Genomic DNA, 17,279 nt, shown 5'->3' on the forward strand with positions numbered 1-17,279 from the left:
AAACATCAGGAATAAAAACGGAATGAGGAAATGGCTTACCTTGTGCTCCGTCTTCTGGTGGGAAGCTGATCCCATCCCCCCTGCCCCTGCAGGAGGTGAGGAGGAGAGAAAAGCGATCAAATGAGGAGAGGGCAGCTAGAGAAGGCTTCCCCTTAAAAGAGGGCTGGAGGGAGGAGGAAAATGGAGAACGGCCTCCTCAGTGCCTTTAAACTACCAACCGCACCTGCTTCCAATAGTACTTGTGGGCTACTGATGGGCGGGGCATTGTGATTGTTAACATCAAAAACAGGTGGAGGTTAGCCTTGAAAATGCCCAAAGCTAACAAAACCAGTATAGTCTCAATTGCAAAGCTTAATGTAGCTTATTTTGCATGACTGACTTTCATTTCTGTTTATGCCTCATGAGCAAAACCTCAACGCTTTCCCCAAATGGAGGAGATAAGCACGAACTGATTCCCTAACCATTTAAGAAAACTCTACTATTATAACCAATCACTGGGAAGAACAAACAGTTGCCACCCCCTGCCAGTATGAGCGGCTTTATGAAAATATACCCCTGAGCCTCATTCCGTCTTCGGTTTGACTGTCCCTGGTTCACGAACGGCATTTCTGCTGTGAGCACAGTAAACTGCTTCGGTCACTCGTGGGTTTTCCTTCTGCTATTTCTGAACTTTTGACATAATATAATTGCAACTTCTCAGCGTAGCTGCACTGAGCAGGAAGGGGGCAGGCGCTTGATCAGAAGTCATTCACTGTGTCATCATTAGGGAGACAGCATCTCTAGGTGGAGAGTGACAACCCGGTGAGGCTGAGCCGTGGCCTGGGAAGCCTCGGGTATTCGCGGACTGCGGAGGGCAGGAAAAGTGCTGGGTGCCTGCCAGTGTGGGCGCCCTTATGTGGCTTGCAGCTTCCCACACCCGGGCTGCACCTGGGAAGAGCTTCAGGTGGGAGGGAGTTAAAAAATATACCACTGTGGGGGCGCCTGGGAGGCTCCATAGGTTAAGCTCAGGTCATGATCTCCCGGTTCTTGAGTTGAATGAAGCCTTGCGTCAGGCTCGGCACTGACAGCACAGAGCCTGCTTGCTCTCTCCTCTCTCTCTGCTCCTCCTCTGCTCGTGCTCTCGCTCTCAGGATAAATGAATACATACTCTAAAAAAGAAGTATACACGCACACACACACACACGTACCACTGCAAGAGGCCAGATGACTTAACAGTGTCTGACTCCCCTTTCTCTTTTTTATTCCAGTTTAATTAATATGCCCTGTGATATTAACTTTAGGTATACAACATGATGAGTCAGCAATTCTACACAACACTCAGTGCTCATCACAGTAAGTGTGTTCTTAATCCCCTTCCCCTGTCTCACCCATCCCCCCCGCCCACCTCCCCTCTGGTAACCATGAGTTTGTTCTCTACTGTTGGCGAGGCATCTGTTTCTTGGCTTGTCTCTTCATTTTCTTCATCCATTTTGCCTCTTAAATTCCACATATGAATGGAATCATATGGCATTTGTCTTTCCCTGCCTTGTTTCACTCCGCATAATATTCTCTAGATCCATCCACATTGTTGCACATGACAAGATTTCATTCCTTTAAGGCTGAATAGTCTTTTATCTATTCACCTGTTGACGGACACGTGGGCTGCGTCCATAACTTGGCTATTGTAAGTAATTCTGCAGTAAACACAAGGGTGCATATACCTTTTCAAAGTGGTGTTTTCATTTTCTCTGGGTAAATATCTAATAATAGAATTGCTGGATATTGCCATTTTTAACTTTTTGAGGAAACTGCATACTGTTTTCCATGGGGGCTGCACTTTGTGTTCCCACCAACAGTGCAAGAGGGTTTCTCTTCCTCCACACTCTCAGAGATGCTTGTTGTTCCTTGTGGTTTTGATTTTACCCATCGTGACAGGTGTAATGTGATATCTCACTGTGGTTTTGATTTGCTTTTCCCTGATGATCAGCGATGTTGAATAACTTTTTGAGTCATTCTTGATAAGCTCTCTAAGTAATTCTACTATGAAGTTTGGGTCAAGAACCAAAGGGGTGACTTCTGGTTCCTGCAGGGGCTGTAGGAACAACTACAGTGGGAAGACTTCCTACGATGCTTATCCATAGCAGGATCAGGGAACTGCCATTTTGGGGAACATCAGTTGTTCTGACTTTTCCATGCTTCTGTTCTCAATACCTTAGCGTATCACAGCAGTTTCTCACATGTGATCACCAGACCAGCATCAGGATCACCTGGGGATTGTTCAAACTGCAATACTGAAGCCCCATCACAGAGGTACCGAATCAGTAAATCTGGGGGTAGGGACTAGTCATCTATCCTTTAACAAGCCCTCTAGGTGCTTCTGGAAACTAAGTAAAACTAGAGAGATGGTGGCGTAAGGAAGGTGGTAGTAGAACTCCGCTAAGTTAACAGGGAACCGGGAGGATAACTCATTTCTCCAGGACGTGACCAGAGCCATGGGTTGATGACTAGCGGGGGCTGGCGTGTGGAAGGCAGTGGGACTTCCCGTGAGAGGACAATAGTGGGGGCCAGAGAAGAGTCGGCTGATCTGCCTGCTTCCTCTCGCAAGGACGGCTTCTTTCCTGTGTGAGAAGCTGCGGATCCAGCATGGTCCGATGTTTGCACTTTGAGTTGGTAACTCCAACCAGCACTGGGTGTATCCGGAGACATTGAGGAACGACTCGGTAGAAATAGAAAATATGGTAAGTGCTAGAGGGAAGTGAGGAGGGCCAGGGAGACAGACCCTGGCCCGGAAGTTAGAAGAGTAATTTCAGTAGAATAGACAGCTCAGTTATTTCAGTCCTAGGAGAGCCCCTTGGTGGGGATGATGCCCCTCACAACAGAAAACACGGAACAAAACTAGCACGTCGTGAAGGTAGCTCTGGGACAAACAGCATGTTTTGCTGCTGACGGCCGGGGATCCCTTATCACAGTTAGCCAATTAGAAGCATCCCCCTGGGTTCCATATACTCATCGTCATGAACCCAGCCCCTGCAAAGGCAGACAAATCAAGTCCCAGGACGCCCTCTTCTCTTGTGTTGGCGGCCACTCATGTGTGATATTATTTTCCAGGAGATATGACGGTGACAAGCTTAATGCGATTCTCTTACCACGGTTGTTTCTAACTCTTTAATTTCTGGTTCACAAGAAGGAAACAAGATACCAATAACTCTTTTCTTCACCGCTTTTCTTTCACATCAACGCACACCTGTGACCGAAAACTGGCTCCTTTACTGACTGGCTGTGTTGCTTAACCTCGCAGGATTTCGGGCTTCTCGGCTTTACGGTGGGAATAATAGAAATACTAGCAGCAGATTTTATATGGTGCTGTGTGAGTGCTGCACCCACCACCGGCATGGAGCACGCTGTGTGCTTATCTGTAGAAGCTGCTTTCTGTGTATTGATATTCGCCCCGGCAGCCCCGTAGCACAATCACCTGCTCTTCCCACGTCAGGCAGGAGCTGCAGCTGCCACCTGACTCACTGGGGAGCTCGTCTTCCCCACCCAGGACCTCCGGGGACCAGAACGGCCCATGTGGGCGCAGCCAGGGGAACTGGGCTTTGTCCCCTCCACGACTGCTCATAAATGCAGACCGCCCTGGTGCAGTCACATAGACACAGACCGGGGCACCTCTGTTTCTGACTGATGCGAATTCAAATGCTTCCCCTGCCCCCAAGTGATTCTCAGTGTTGCTAGGCATGGCTATCAAAGCTGCAAATATTTTGTGGCATGTTCTTGTGGGCTTACCCAAACCGAAGCAATACTAATTGCAAGCAAGTTCAACATCACATTCCAAACTGGAGTTACCTGTGCCCCCAATGAGACAGCATGAGTCCTGGATTGGTAACCCTTGTGTGGGTTGTGGTGAAAAAGCCCTAAGCTACGACCGAGCTGGGCAGGGAGAAAGGGTGGCCAATAGTTCTCCCAGTGCCTGGGCTAATGCTACTATTGGGGTGTAATATGCATAAGAAAAGAAGGTTAAGGGGCTCCTGGGTGGCCCAGTCGGTTAAGCGTCCAACTTGGGCTCAGGGCTCAGGACATGATCTCATGGTTCGTGGGTTTGAGCCTCGCATCGGGCTCTGTGCTGACAGCTCAGAGCCTGGAGCCTGCTTCTCATTCTGTGTCTCACACTCTCTCTGCCCCTCCCCCCCACATGCTCTGTTTCTCTCCATCTCTTTCTCTCTCTCTCTCTCTATATATATAAAAGGCTAAAATGTTACCTGAAATAAGACCCACCACTCCCCTCTGGGGCTCATTCAGCAGGCTGAGTGAGGAATCTGAGGTGCATGCTGGGATCAGAGGTGTTGGCTGGCCCCATCCTGCTGATTGGAATTTTACTGATGACCGCACTAATCAAGAGTTGTATGAAAATCGAATGGAATGGGTCTCTGGGCCCTTTAGAGTATCAAGTCCAAATAGCAGAACAATAGCATCGTGATGGTTCCCTATCATTGCGTAAGAAGTTACAACAAGCCCACTGGTTTGTACACACAAATTCATCATCTTAGAATTCTGGAGGTCCGAAAGTCGACACGGGTCTCATTTGGCTAAAGCTGAGGTGCTGACAGAGCTGCACTGCAAATTTTAAGGGAAACAATGTTTCTTTAGTCGTTGAGGTTATTGGAAGAAGTTAGTTCCTTGAGGTTGTGGGTTGGAGGTCCCTGTTTCCTTGTCGGTTGTCACTGAAGAGACTTTCCCAGGTTCTAGACATTGCCTGCAGCTCTTAGCTCATGGCCCCTTTCCTTCGTCTTCAAGGATGACCACGGTAGCTCCTGTCTCTCATATTCTACGTTTCTCTGATGAACTCTCGAGCCTTACATTACACATTTTAGGACCCTTGTAATTACACTGGCCCCAAGGAGACAATCCAGGATAATCTCCCTAATTAATGTCACCTAATTAGCAGTCTTAATTCCACCTGCCAATGTCCTTTTGCCATATAAAACAACACATTCTCGAATTCCAGGGGTAGAGTGTGGACATATAAAGACTTGGCAAAGAACACATAGGGCCGAGAGGTGGATGGTTGAAGAGGCAGCTTGCTGTAGCTCTGAACGTCTCTGCACATCATTGCTGAGCGCAGCTCTGAACTAGCTAGTCATGGAGGTGGTTGGTCAAGGTGACCACAGCGTAACTCCTTTACTGCTAGTCCATCTCTAGTAAGGGCAGCTGGCTCAGCAGGCATGCTGCCCAGGCCATGTGGAGCCTCTCTGGTCCCTACACAACTCGTGAGAGAGACACCCTGTGACTATTTCTCTTTGTTGAGTTGTAACATTCGCTCTGATCCACTGAATTTTCTTGTCCTTGGCCTCACATGTGGAGTACTGGCAAATGAATGTCTGTTTGCTAATCATTGCAGTGGACTGAATTTGGTCCCTAAGAAAAAGTCCTAACTCCGATAGATAACTAGGAGTGTGATCTTATTTGGAAATAGGCTTTAAAGATGTAATTAAAGTTCTCATGATGAGACCATCCTGGATTTCAATACAATGGCTGATGTCCTCATAGGAAAATCCAGGAATATTTGAGAAACAGAAACATGGGGAGGAATGCCAGGCAACAATGGAGGCAGAGACTGGGGTTACATGGCCACAAGTCAAAGATAACTAGAGCTACCAGAAGCTGGATGAAGCAGGCCAGGGTTTGCTCCCTACGAGCCCTTTGGAGGGAGAGAGGCCCTTCTGGTAACTTCATTTTGAATTTCTACCCTGCAGAACTGTGACAGAATACATTTCTTAGGTTCAGGCAACAGATTTGTGACGATTTGTTATGACAGGCCTAGAAAACGAACGTAGTTGTCTCCTTTGGAACCTTGCTATTGCTTACTCCATGAAGTCGAGGCTCCACCTCAGAAAGAATACACACTATATATTGTAGACTTATCGTTATTACTCACTAACGTGCAATATCCATTAGGGCACATTAAAAAAAAATTGTTTTTTCTGTCCACCATCCCTACAAGAGGAAGTGGCGGCTTTTTTAACGTTTAATAATGTGGTTCTTCAGGATACAGCATCATTCAGAACCTTGCCAAAATTCAACTAAAATTTTGAAATACTAGCATCTTGGCAATTAAGACCTGTTATAAAACAAGAATGCAAGAATATACACAAAGCTCACCACAGCAAACGTTGAAGTTATTGTCTCACACATCTTGGAACCATAGATCTGAATCAACTAGAATATCTCAACACCATTTTTCTTGGAATAACTGTATATTGATCTCACCTCACATCCACGAATACCCAAAGAATCATAACTAACTAGGGATTAAATAGAAACGATCCTCCGGCACTAAGTTTGCAGCAGAGTTCAGTTTCACCCCGTGCATCTCTAGTAGAATAAAAACTTTCAGGGGAATGCTGTTCTGTATGTTGACTCTCCATAAATCCCCAGATAATCATTATTTTAAGAAGGTGAATACTTTTTCTAGACCCTGAAATGCTATTTCTGAATTTCCAGATTTTAATAATTAATTACTTAAACACACCTGGTAGAGATGATGAGGAAGCCAATGTTTTTCAGCTTAGTATGGGTAAAAACAGATGAGAAAATTACGTTTATTTTTTCTAGATATTATCGAAGAAGGGCCAGGATTTCTGCAAATAAGAATGTGGCTGATATAGTAAACTTTTCAATCCATCTTCTGCTAGTGTGACTCCCTTCCAAATATTTAAATATATACTGAATAATCTAGTTTCATTAGCACTTTATATTAAGCATTGATAACTAGTAGTTGGGAAAAATTATTTAATATTATGACATTTATAAGTAATAACACAGATAGCACGGAATATATCACTTCAAATAGATAGGACACCTACAAGATACTTTAGGGAATAGCTTTCTCCAACTTGGATGTGGAAAATGCATCTACCCATATCCTATGTGTTATATACTACAGATGTGTATGTAGATATGTTCATACCTTTCCTCTCTTAAGTTTATATTTAATACACACTTGGGAGCTAAAATCTAAATACCACTTGTCTATCCTAATAACGATTAACAAATGTAGAGATTTATTCCCTAATTTTTCTTGAAACAAAGGAGTTTGTTTTATTTATGTAACCTATACTTTCCTTTTAAAATTGCCTTTTGGGGGACACCTGGGTGGCTCAGTCAGTTAAGCATCTGGCTTTGGCTCAGGTCATGATCTCACAGTTCATGGGTTCAAGCCTCGCATTGGGCTCTGTGCTAATCTGTGGTGACAGCTTGGAGCCTGGAGCCTGCTTCAGATTCTGTGTTTCCCTCTCTCTCTGCTCCTCCCCTGCTCACACACATACTCTCTCTCAAAAATAAATATAAAGCACTAAATTTTTTTTAATTGCCTTTTGGGGTGCCTGGGCGGCTCAGTCAGTTGAACTTCCAACTTCAGCTCAGGTCACAATCTCATAGCTTGTGGGTTTGAGTCCCTCTTCAGAATCTGCATTGACAGGTCAGAGCCTAGAACCTGCTTCGGATTCTGTCTCCCTCTCTCTCGGTCCTTCCCCCACTTACACACTTTCTCTCTCAAATATAAATAAACATTAAAAAATTAAAGTTGCCCTTTTTAAAGAATATATTTGCTATTATTAAACTGTTTTTGATATATTGGAAAACATTTTTATTTATTGGAATTTACTGGATCTCTGTTCAAATTTTCTTTAATGGAGAAGAAAACTCATGGACACAAATAACTGAAAATCCCAGGAATATCTTTTTATATTAAAATATTATTTTAATTCCACTAGACTTAACATACAGTGTTATATTCAATTCAAGTGTACAAGATAGTGATTCAACAACTCCACATGTCACCCAGTGCTCGCTCATCAGAAGTGCCCCCCTTTCTCCCCATCACCCATCCTGCCACCCATTGCCCCTCTGGTAACCATCAGTTTGTCCTCTGAAGTTAAAAATCTGTTTCTTGGTTTGTCTCTTTTTTCCCCCACTTAGCTTGTTCGTTTTATTTCTGAAATTCCCCACATGAGTGAAATCATGGTATTTGCTTTTCTTTGACTGACTTTTTTCACTTAGCAGTATGCTTTCTAGCTCCATCCATGTCATTGTTAAAAATGGCAAGATTACTTTCTTTTTCATGGCTGAATAATATTCAATCGATGGACACTTGGGCTGCTTCCATTATTTGGCTTTTGTAAATGATCAAAACTACCATGAGCTCTCCCCTCCTACCTGTCAGAATAATGAACATCACAGCGCGGGAACCAGGAGTTGGCGAGGAGCAAGAACCCTGGCGGTGATGACGGGAACCGCCGTGGCCTCCACGGAGGACGGTGTGGAGGCTCCTCACAGGGTGAAACCGAGAACCACTCTATGATGCGGTCATTGCGCTACTGGCTTCTCCCCAAAGAACGGAGAAACACTAGTTCGAGGGATACACGCATCCCTGTGTTTATCGCAGCTTTATTTACAATTCCCAGGATATCTTTTTTTTTTTTCTGTCCTTGATGGAATGTATTAAATAAGCAAACACCCCAACAAGGAAAACAAGTACTACAATGTAAAAATATTAAGAAAAGAAAACCCTCTCACATGCATAAATGAAAGATGGTACACAAAGAACTCACATCTTTTCAAGCTTCAATAGTAAATATTCTGCTACTATATATTGAATACTGCATGGTTTGCCCAAGCTAAGATGAAACCACATCATGAATCAATTAGCATTTTGCATTTTCTTTCATTATCTACTCAAAGTCATGCCTACTGCACCTCTAAACATTTCATTAAGTCCAATTATACAGCAAACACTCCCAAAATAAACTTAGATTGTATTGTAGCATTGGTGGTTCAGTGGTAGAATTCTCGCCTGCCCAGGATATCTTAATCCAGGCTATTGCTCACGGCAGAGGCTCATTATGTCTCCTGGTCAGTCCCCTCTCCGTGCCTCCCCTCTCCTCCCCGTGCAGCAACAAGTGAAAGCATGATCGTTTTTAGAGTTCTAACTCTATATTTTCTCCGGTTTAATTTTAATTCTAACAGCAAGAAGACGCCTCTTCGAAAAGCCTAAGCATCACTACATTTGATCGTCTCTGATGTGGTTACTTGTCTGAACAAGTATGTGTGCCCAGAAAATGTAAATGTTCTGATTAGATACACAGTCACCACACAGCCCGGAGGCAGAGCTGGTATCAACCTTAGCCACAGGATGTGGCCTGAAATTCGAGGGTGGAGTGGATCCCAGAGGAAAACAGATGCAAGTTAAGTAGAAGCTGGGTGAACAGATTGTATGGTTCCCAAAACAATAACAATCCAGTAACCTTTATAACTGAGATGGATGTTGAATCTCCAAACACATTCAACTTTATGTTTTGCCTTGACAAAATGAAGATTTTTGTGTAAGTTTTTATATCTGCTGATCTCAGATGACTTAGGAACTTCCTAATTGTCTATTATCTTGGATTTGTCAATACTGGCCTATTACATTGTTAAACTTTTCTCATGAATATGTAGCTCTGCATGTCTGTGTAATGAGGGTGGAGCGATGTTTTATATACTGTGTATGTATGTGTGTGTATATGTATATAATCTATATAAAATAGGCATATGTAATACATATAGAATAGGTATGCATTTATATGGTGTGGACAAGGCAAATAAAATGGTGGGACATATTCTTACATATAAGGATCATTCTGTTCATTTTGTACTTGAAGAGGAGATTTATTTTCAGGTTGTATACGAATAAAAGTAATTCTATTCCTGTGGGGAGGTGAACATTGATCATTTGGTGCAATGTTTGCAGTACAAACACATAAAGGCCCAGAGCAAGCTGTTGCCATTCTTCGGTAAAGAAGGAATCAACAAGTATTTTGCTGTAGATGCTAACAGAAAACTTCCAAAATAACAATTTGGAACAGGCTCCATCATTAAGGAAACTAAGCTATATAACTAACATACTGCAAGAATAATCTGAATTGATGGATAAAGTCCCTAAAACAACATAGAAAGGTACTTTAATTTCAGTGCAAATAGATTCGGACAGAGAGGAACAACAGGATGTAAGGCTAAAGCAACTAGGAAAGGTCATGACGACAATTCCCTTAGCTACAAAAACTGAGAATAACCACCAGATCCTTGGAGGAGAGTACCTAAAATGTTAATTTGGGGGATCCCATGTCTTCTTTTCCTGTGCCTCCCCCACTATTTCCGCAGCACATGGACTTTTGCTGAGCACGTCTCCTTCCGGGGGTCGCCGCCAGCAGACTTCAGACCACGCCTTGGAGCTCCACCATCATGCCAGAGACCTGTGAGGCAGGGGACACACGGGTAGAGTCTCAGAACCTCGGCTTCCTTCCACATGTCTCTCCAACAGCTACTCTTCTCTTCTATTTCACACATTTAGAATGATCTCAAAAAATTAGTAGGTTTCAATTAGATTTCCCTTGTTTTCCCCAAATTTCATCAGAAGCAAATGAGCCCATGCCCTTATTTAGTTCATGTGCAATACCATCTGAATAATGGCTTCTTTTTTCTGCACTCAGTCTGAATCGTCATTTCCCAGGGAGAAGCGATGACATGAATCTACGGACTTTCGACTTTAAGTCGCCATTACAGACTTGTTTGTTGATGACTTGATTGACGGTAGGTTTCATAAGGACAGCTGTTATATTGTGAGTCTTGCCACCTTTCTATACCCCATCTACACTGTGTCTGAAATACAGATTAGATATCTCAACATTCACTCCAGATTGCTTCCAGTTTTCCCTCTTGTATTGCTAAACATCTACATTTTCTTGAATCTCTTACATCTAGAGCTCCAGATAATCTTTAGATGCTGGAAAATAAATGTGCTTATGTAAAACCTAAATTTGGAGCTGACTTCCATGGGGGAAGAATGGCAACAAGAAATTATAGAGCGGGTGGCCCCAGCCATAAGGTGACATCTATTCCAAGCTTATAGCCAAGGTGGCTGATCATGGGGGCAGTGATGAAACCGTGTCACTGAGCTCTGTCTCTTCCTGACTCCGTCTTTGGAGAACTCATTCTTTAGTTAAGCCGTGTTCTGTAGTAATCCACCAGAGGCCATTCCTGTATATAGAACATGAGTTTGCCCCCAAGTCCTTCCAAGTCATTCAATTTCTTGTATTATATACCTTTGTTATTCACCTATTTTTTGATACCTACAACCAAACTGTGAGTATGCAGCAAATGTTTGTTGAATTAATTAATAAAGAAATGAAAGAGTAGATATAACATGACTTTAAGTGACTTTTTAAATCTATGTAATAGATGAGATTACCTTTCACCCTTTATAAAATAATGTCTTAATATTTGTCTCTTCTTAGTAAAAAGATATGTTATGAACACATGTGAAGTAAGAAATAAGATGGATTGCTCTATGTGAAAATGTACTTTGCCCAATCAGAAAAAAACTGAATACTTTTTAATCTAGTTTTGAAAAAATACAGATACTTCCTCTACAGCCATTAAAAATAAAAACTAAAATGGATTTTTTCTTCCAGTGGATTACATGCTAAAAAGGAAAAAGCAGATAAGACAAATCTAATAAAAAGAATGAAAAAGGCATTCCTTATATGGTCCAAGCTAAGCTAATAAACAGTGACTCATTCAAATATAAAGACTAGAAAACATTAAAACTCAGATAATTATCTGGAGAAAAGGACACATTTGGGTTGTAAAATTTTGTAAATCCAAATTTTCCTTCTTGCTTTTTTTCCTATTTGTATACTGAGCCAAAGGACATAGTTCTAATTATGAAATGCTCACTAATATGGGTAAAAAAAAAAAACCTTTCTAGCTATGTCTGCCCAAATCGTGCCAAATAAACAGTTTTCTTTGGGAAAAATTGAATTAATTCTATCTGGCTTAAGGTAGGATAATTAATTTTAACTGGCTTAAGGTAAAATTATTTTTGTAATACAGACTCAGCCAGCTAATTATTTCTCCATATGTTACTGTCCTCCACACCTGCCTTACCTTGGCGCAGCAGACCTCTCCCATTTCCCTGCTCTTTCTCCATGTTGCCAAGGACAGGCCACCAAAACAGCCACCAACTTGCCTCCAGGCCAGAGAATCACGTTTTCAAGCATTAGTGCAGTACATTAGAAAGATAAATTTCATTTGTGATATTTAGTTAAAGTAACTATGAAGTATATAAAACATCCTTGAAAGTATTTGAAATTACCATTAACAAAAGATATTTACCTTAATCACTAAAGTTACACACACACACACACACACACACACACACACACACTTCAATAATGCCAAATCAGAAATAAACTAAAGTCATTTATAGTTTTTACAAAAGGTATTATAATATGTTTTTGGAACATTGTGTGTTGACTTAAAGTTTTCCAAGTTTAGTAAAAATAAAAACCACCCAGCTATTTTCTTTCTTCTTTTTTTTAAGACATTTTGGCTGGATCTATCAACATTTTATTTTTATTTATCATTTGGCTGTTCAAGTAAATTTAAAAATTTTTATTCACACCCCAGCTAGTTAACCTACAATGTAATTAGTTTGAGGGTACAATGTAGTGATTGGACATTTCCACATAACACCTTGCGCTCATCACAAGTGCACCTCTTAATCCCCGTCACCAACTTGACTCCCACCCCCTCCCTTCTGGTAACCATCCGTTTGTTCCCGACAGTTAACGGTCTGTTTCTTGGTTTGCCTCTCTTCTTTTTTTCTCATTTGCTCATTTGTTTTGTTTCTTAAATTCCACATATGAGTGAAATCATATGCTATTTATCTTTCTCTGGCTGATTTATTTCATTTAGCATAATCCTCTCTACCTTCATACATGTCCTTGCAAATGGCAAGATTTCATTCTTTTTTTTAATGTTTATTTATTTTCAGAGAGAGATAGAGAGAGCATGTGCATGAGAGCAGGAAAGGGCCAGAGAGAGGGAGAGAGAATCCCTAGCAAGTTCCATGCTGTCACTGCAGAGCCTGATGTGGGACTTGATTCCACAAACCATGAGATCATGATCTGATGATATATATCTATAGATATAGATAGATATATTATATCTTCCTTATCCATTCATCGGTGGACACCTAATTTTTAAAAAATATATACATTTCTACTTCTCAAGTTATATACCTATTAATTCAGAATTTTTATTTTCAGAAATCACTCTATCTGTTATAGTAGGACCATAATCCAACTTCAAGAAACATTGCTCTAGGAGACAAGAACGTCTAATTTACTTTTAAATTCCTTTTCTCCACCATGTAAATTTAACTGAACATATATGGAATAACATGATTTCAGAATGCTAGAAAAGAAGCCAATGTGAAATATAAATGTGATTTGTAATTATTCTTTGTTGATTGACTTTCTATTCATTTAACACTAAAATATGACTACATTTACACACACACACACACACACACACACACACACACAAAGGAAGTCTGTAATGGAGGATTAAAGTTGGTAAAAAGCAAAGAGGTTATTTTTTAGTTACTGATATATTGATGCTTCCTATTTTCTGTTTTCCTAGAATTTATAAAGAATCAGAAAATCTGCCAAATCCTGTGGAGGTTTAAATACCATTAAATTAAGCACAACAAAGTGATAGGGAAACACAAAGTGATGGGCAGTGGAAGACAAATAAGATGAAAATTCTCTCAATTATGGCAACAGCCATATTAAATTTAACTGCATGAATTAAGAAGAAATAAATCCAGCAAGTGGAAAAAGAACACTAAGCTGGATTAGGAGCCAACAGCCATTTTAGTGAAAATAAACTGAAATTCTAGAGAAATATTACTTTGTCCTCATGAACCCAAATTAGTGCTTTTATTTAAACTAGTAGCTAAATTTTGGAAAACATCATAAGATAATGGGATTTTGGTGCTGGAGGAATTTCAGCAAGAATCTCCAGACTCTTCTTAAAAATGAGGAAACTAAAGCACAAGAAGTATTATTTGGTCAAAGTGTTGAATATGAACCAGGAGAAGAATTTTATTCTTTCATTCTCTAAACTCTGGTCCTGTTTTCTGTTATGGATGTACTGAATCACACATTTAGCAGTAACTACTTTCATAGAATAATAATGGGGAAGATCTTTGGATTCTTTGATATAAAAGCACTAATTCCATTCATGAGGACTCTGCTGTCAGACTTAATCACCTCCCCAAAGCAACACCCCCAAATACCATCACATTTGCAATAAAGTTTCAACGTATGAACTTGGGAGAGACACAAACATTTAGTAGATCTCAATATTCCCAAAAGTCAGCTACAGATTCAGTGGAGTCCCTACCAAAAACCCTACTGCATTTTTTGCAGAAATGGAAAAGCTGATCTTCAAATTCATATGGAATTTCAAATGGCTTTCAATATCCAAAATGATATTGAAAAGGAGCAAAGTTGGGGGAGCCTTATGTCTTGATTTCAACATTTACTACAAAGATACAGTTATAAAAAGAATGTGCCACTGGCATACTGGTAAGCATGTAGACTAATGGAATGAAATTGAGCCTCCAGAAATAAGCCCACATCTCTATAAGCTACTGATTTGCAACACAGGTGCCAGGACCATTCAATGAGAGAGAAGCAGTCCCTTCAACAAATGGTGTGGGAGCAACTGTATATTCAGATCAAATTATGAAGTTGGATTGCTATCTTACAGTACATATATAAATTAACTGAAAATAGGTAAAACTATAAAAGTCTATATTCTTCAAATTTTTATTCTCTTTTTTTTACTTTCTACTGTCTTTTTAAAAATTTTTTTAAATATAATTTATTGTCCCTTTCTTACACCACACACAAAAATAAAAGTCTTAGAAGAAAATGTAAGGGTTAAATCTTCATGCCTTGGATTTAGCAATGGCTTCTTAGAAATGAAACTTTAAAAGCACAAACAGCAAAAGAGAAATAGACACTTTGGATTTTATCAAAACTAAACACTTTGTACATCAGAAAAATTCCCAAGAAAGTAAAAAGTCAACCTAAAGAATGCTACAGAAGGTTGGGCAATAATATGCCTGGTAAGTGTTTAACATCCAGAATACGTAGAGGATTCTTACAATTCAGCAACAGAAAGGGAAACAACCTTATGTTTAAGAAAAAGGGAGGGGAGGTAACGAATTTGAACAGACATTTCTCCAAAAAGGATATAGAATCACACAGAGGGATTTTTAACATCATTAGTCATGAGGGAAATGTAAATCAAAACCACCGTAAGATACCACACTATACACCCATTCGTATGAGTATAATTTTAAAAAGACAAAAACAAAACTAATGTTTCTGAGGCTACCGAGAGCTAGGAACTCTTATACTCTGATGGGAATACAACGACTAAGCCACTGTGGGGAGTGGCCCCTCCAAGTATTAAATACGGAACTTCCATATGACCCTGAAATTCTACTGCTGGATATACGCATCAAATAATTGAAAACAGGTACTCAAATGGATGTATGTGTATTTATAATAACACTGTTCAAAAGAGTCAAATGATGAGAACCCGGGTGTCCACCAGCATGTAATGGAGGAACAAATTGTTGTATTTTCATAGAACCAAATCCTATGCAACCAAAAAGGAGAATGAAGTACTGATGTGCACGTGAACCTTGAAAACCTTCTGTACGTTAAAGAAGCCAGACACAAATGGTGACATGCTGTATGATCCCATTCATATGAAATATCTAGTCGGGTAAATCCATAGACAAAGGAAGCAGACCTGTGGCTAGAAGCTTCAGGGAGAGAGGAATAGGAGTGCCTATAGAACTTACTGGCTTCCTCTGCATGTGGGGAGTAAGCTTAGGGATTCCCCGAGCCTGCACTGATGGGTGAACAAGGTATAAAGAATTAGAAAGCAGTAGGTTGCTCACACCCAAGTTTGGGTAAACAAGATTCGGTACAGAAAAGTATAGAGAAGGCGGGGCAGAGACCCCAATTATAGAGGGTGGGGCAAAGGTCCCAATATAGAACTAAGGTATATGAAATAAACAAGATTAGGTATTCAGCCTGAAAGTGCCCCCCAACTTAGTACAATAGCAGGAAGCTGCTTCCACAGGAAGGAAGGACCAAATTAGGTAAACAGGTAAATAGGGTATAGACCACTGCAGGGAGAAGTTGCCTTGCACAGATAAAATTAACAAAAGAAAGATGCCGTGTTGACCCTGAGGTCACTTGCTCAGCGGTTCTTGTCCCCGAGACCAGTTTAGGTAAACAGAGGCGGTGCCTCATATCTGCTGTAAACAGACGGTGCTGCCTCATATCTGCTGTAAACAGACGGTGCTGCCTCATATCTGCTGTAAACAGACGGTGCTGCCTCATATCTGCTGTAAACAGACGGTGCTGCCGTCCGGATGCCTGGCCCCAGGTTTTGTTTTGTATTCACCCAAACCCCTAACCCCGCATTACCTTCAAGACCACGTGCCCTCATGTCCATGAGGTAATGTTCACAGTTTCATTGTGTCTTTGTGCACATCTGTCACTAATTTTTGTAAGCCTTCTGATCCTAAAAAAATAGAGCAAGGACCCTTAACTGGGGCTCTTGTCTCTTCCTGGACATTAGCCATCTCTAGCATTTTAATCCTGCATCCCACCTTCTTGCTGGACGAGAAAGCACTCGCGACCCAGAGTCTATGACACCTGGGGATGGCGAATACGTTTTGGAATCCATTACAAGTGATAGTGGCACAACATCATGAATGTATTAAATACCACTTAGTTATTCACTTCAAAATGGTTAATTTTATGGGGGTGCCTGGGTAGCTCAGTTGGTTAAGTGTCTGACCCTTGATCTCAGCTCCGGTCTTGATCTCAGGGTCATGAATTCAAAAAAATAAATAAATAAATAAAAAAGGTGAGTTTTATTAATGTACCTTCACTTTAAGAAAAAGGAAAAGAAGAAGAACAAAATAGTGAGTATCTCAGACTTTATCTTACAGTTTTATTTTTAAGTTGAATTTTAACTTTAGTTTTAAAGAAATATAACAGTTTTTGTCATTTTAAATAAGAAGCTAAATATTATTTTCTATCACTGCTTTATATCAGGTAATATAAATCAACTGATAACAGCTATGTGAAATGCCAATCATTTTGCAATAATATAGTGGATTATCAGTAGTATGTTAGGTGTATCAAACAAAGATGATATAATTTCATATCTGAATGTCACAATTCATATTATAAAATTTCATGAAGTTCTAAATCTATAAAATATAAGTGACCTCAAGTGTCAAAATTTGCATCTTGGTTTTAATTGGCTGGGGGTAAAATATCACTGATCTAGTGTACACAAAGGAAAATTTTAAGAATATTATA

At 40.5% G+C, this 17,279-nt stretch overlaps 1 protein-coding gene across 1 annotated transcript in view; it reads right to left on the minus strand.

Moving 5' to 3' along the window:
* Positions 1-9,666: 9,666 nt before the first annotated feature.
* Positions 9,667-17,279, minus strand: part of CCDC102B (coiled-coil domain containing 102B) — an 87,675-nt gene continuing 80,062 nt past the window's right edge. The window contains 2 exon segments of the mRNA XM_029922790.1: positions 9,667-10,265; positions 11,959-12,040. Of these exon segments, the coding sequence (XP_029778650.1) occupies positions 10,162-10,265; positions 11,959-12,040 (186 nt within the window). The 3' untranslated portion in view covers positions 9,667-10,161.

This window comes from Suricata suricatta, chromosome 14, assembly GCF_006229205.1.
Source record: "Suricata suricatta isolate VVHF042 chromosome 14, meerkat_22Aug2017_6uvM2_HiC, whole genome shotgun sequence".
In the NCBI taxonomy this organism is placed as follows: Eukaryota; Metazoa; Chordata; class Mammalia; order Carnivora; family Herpestidae; genus Suricata; species Suricata suricatta.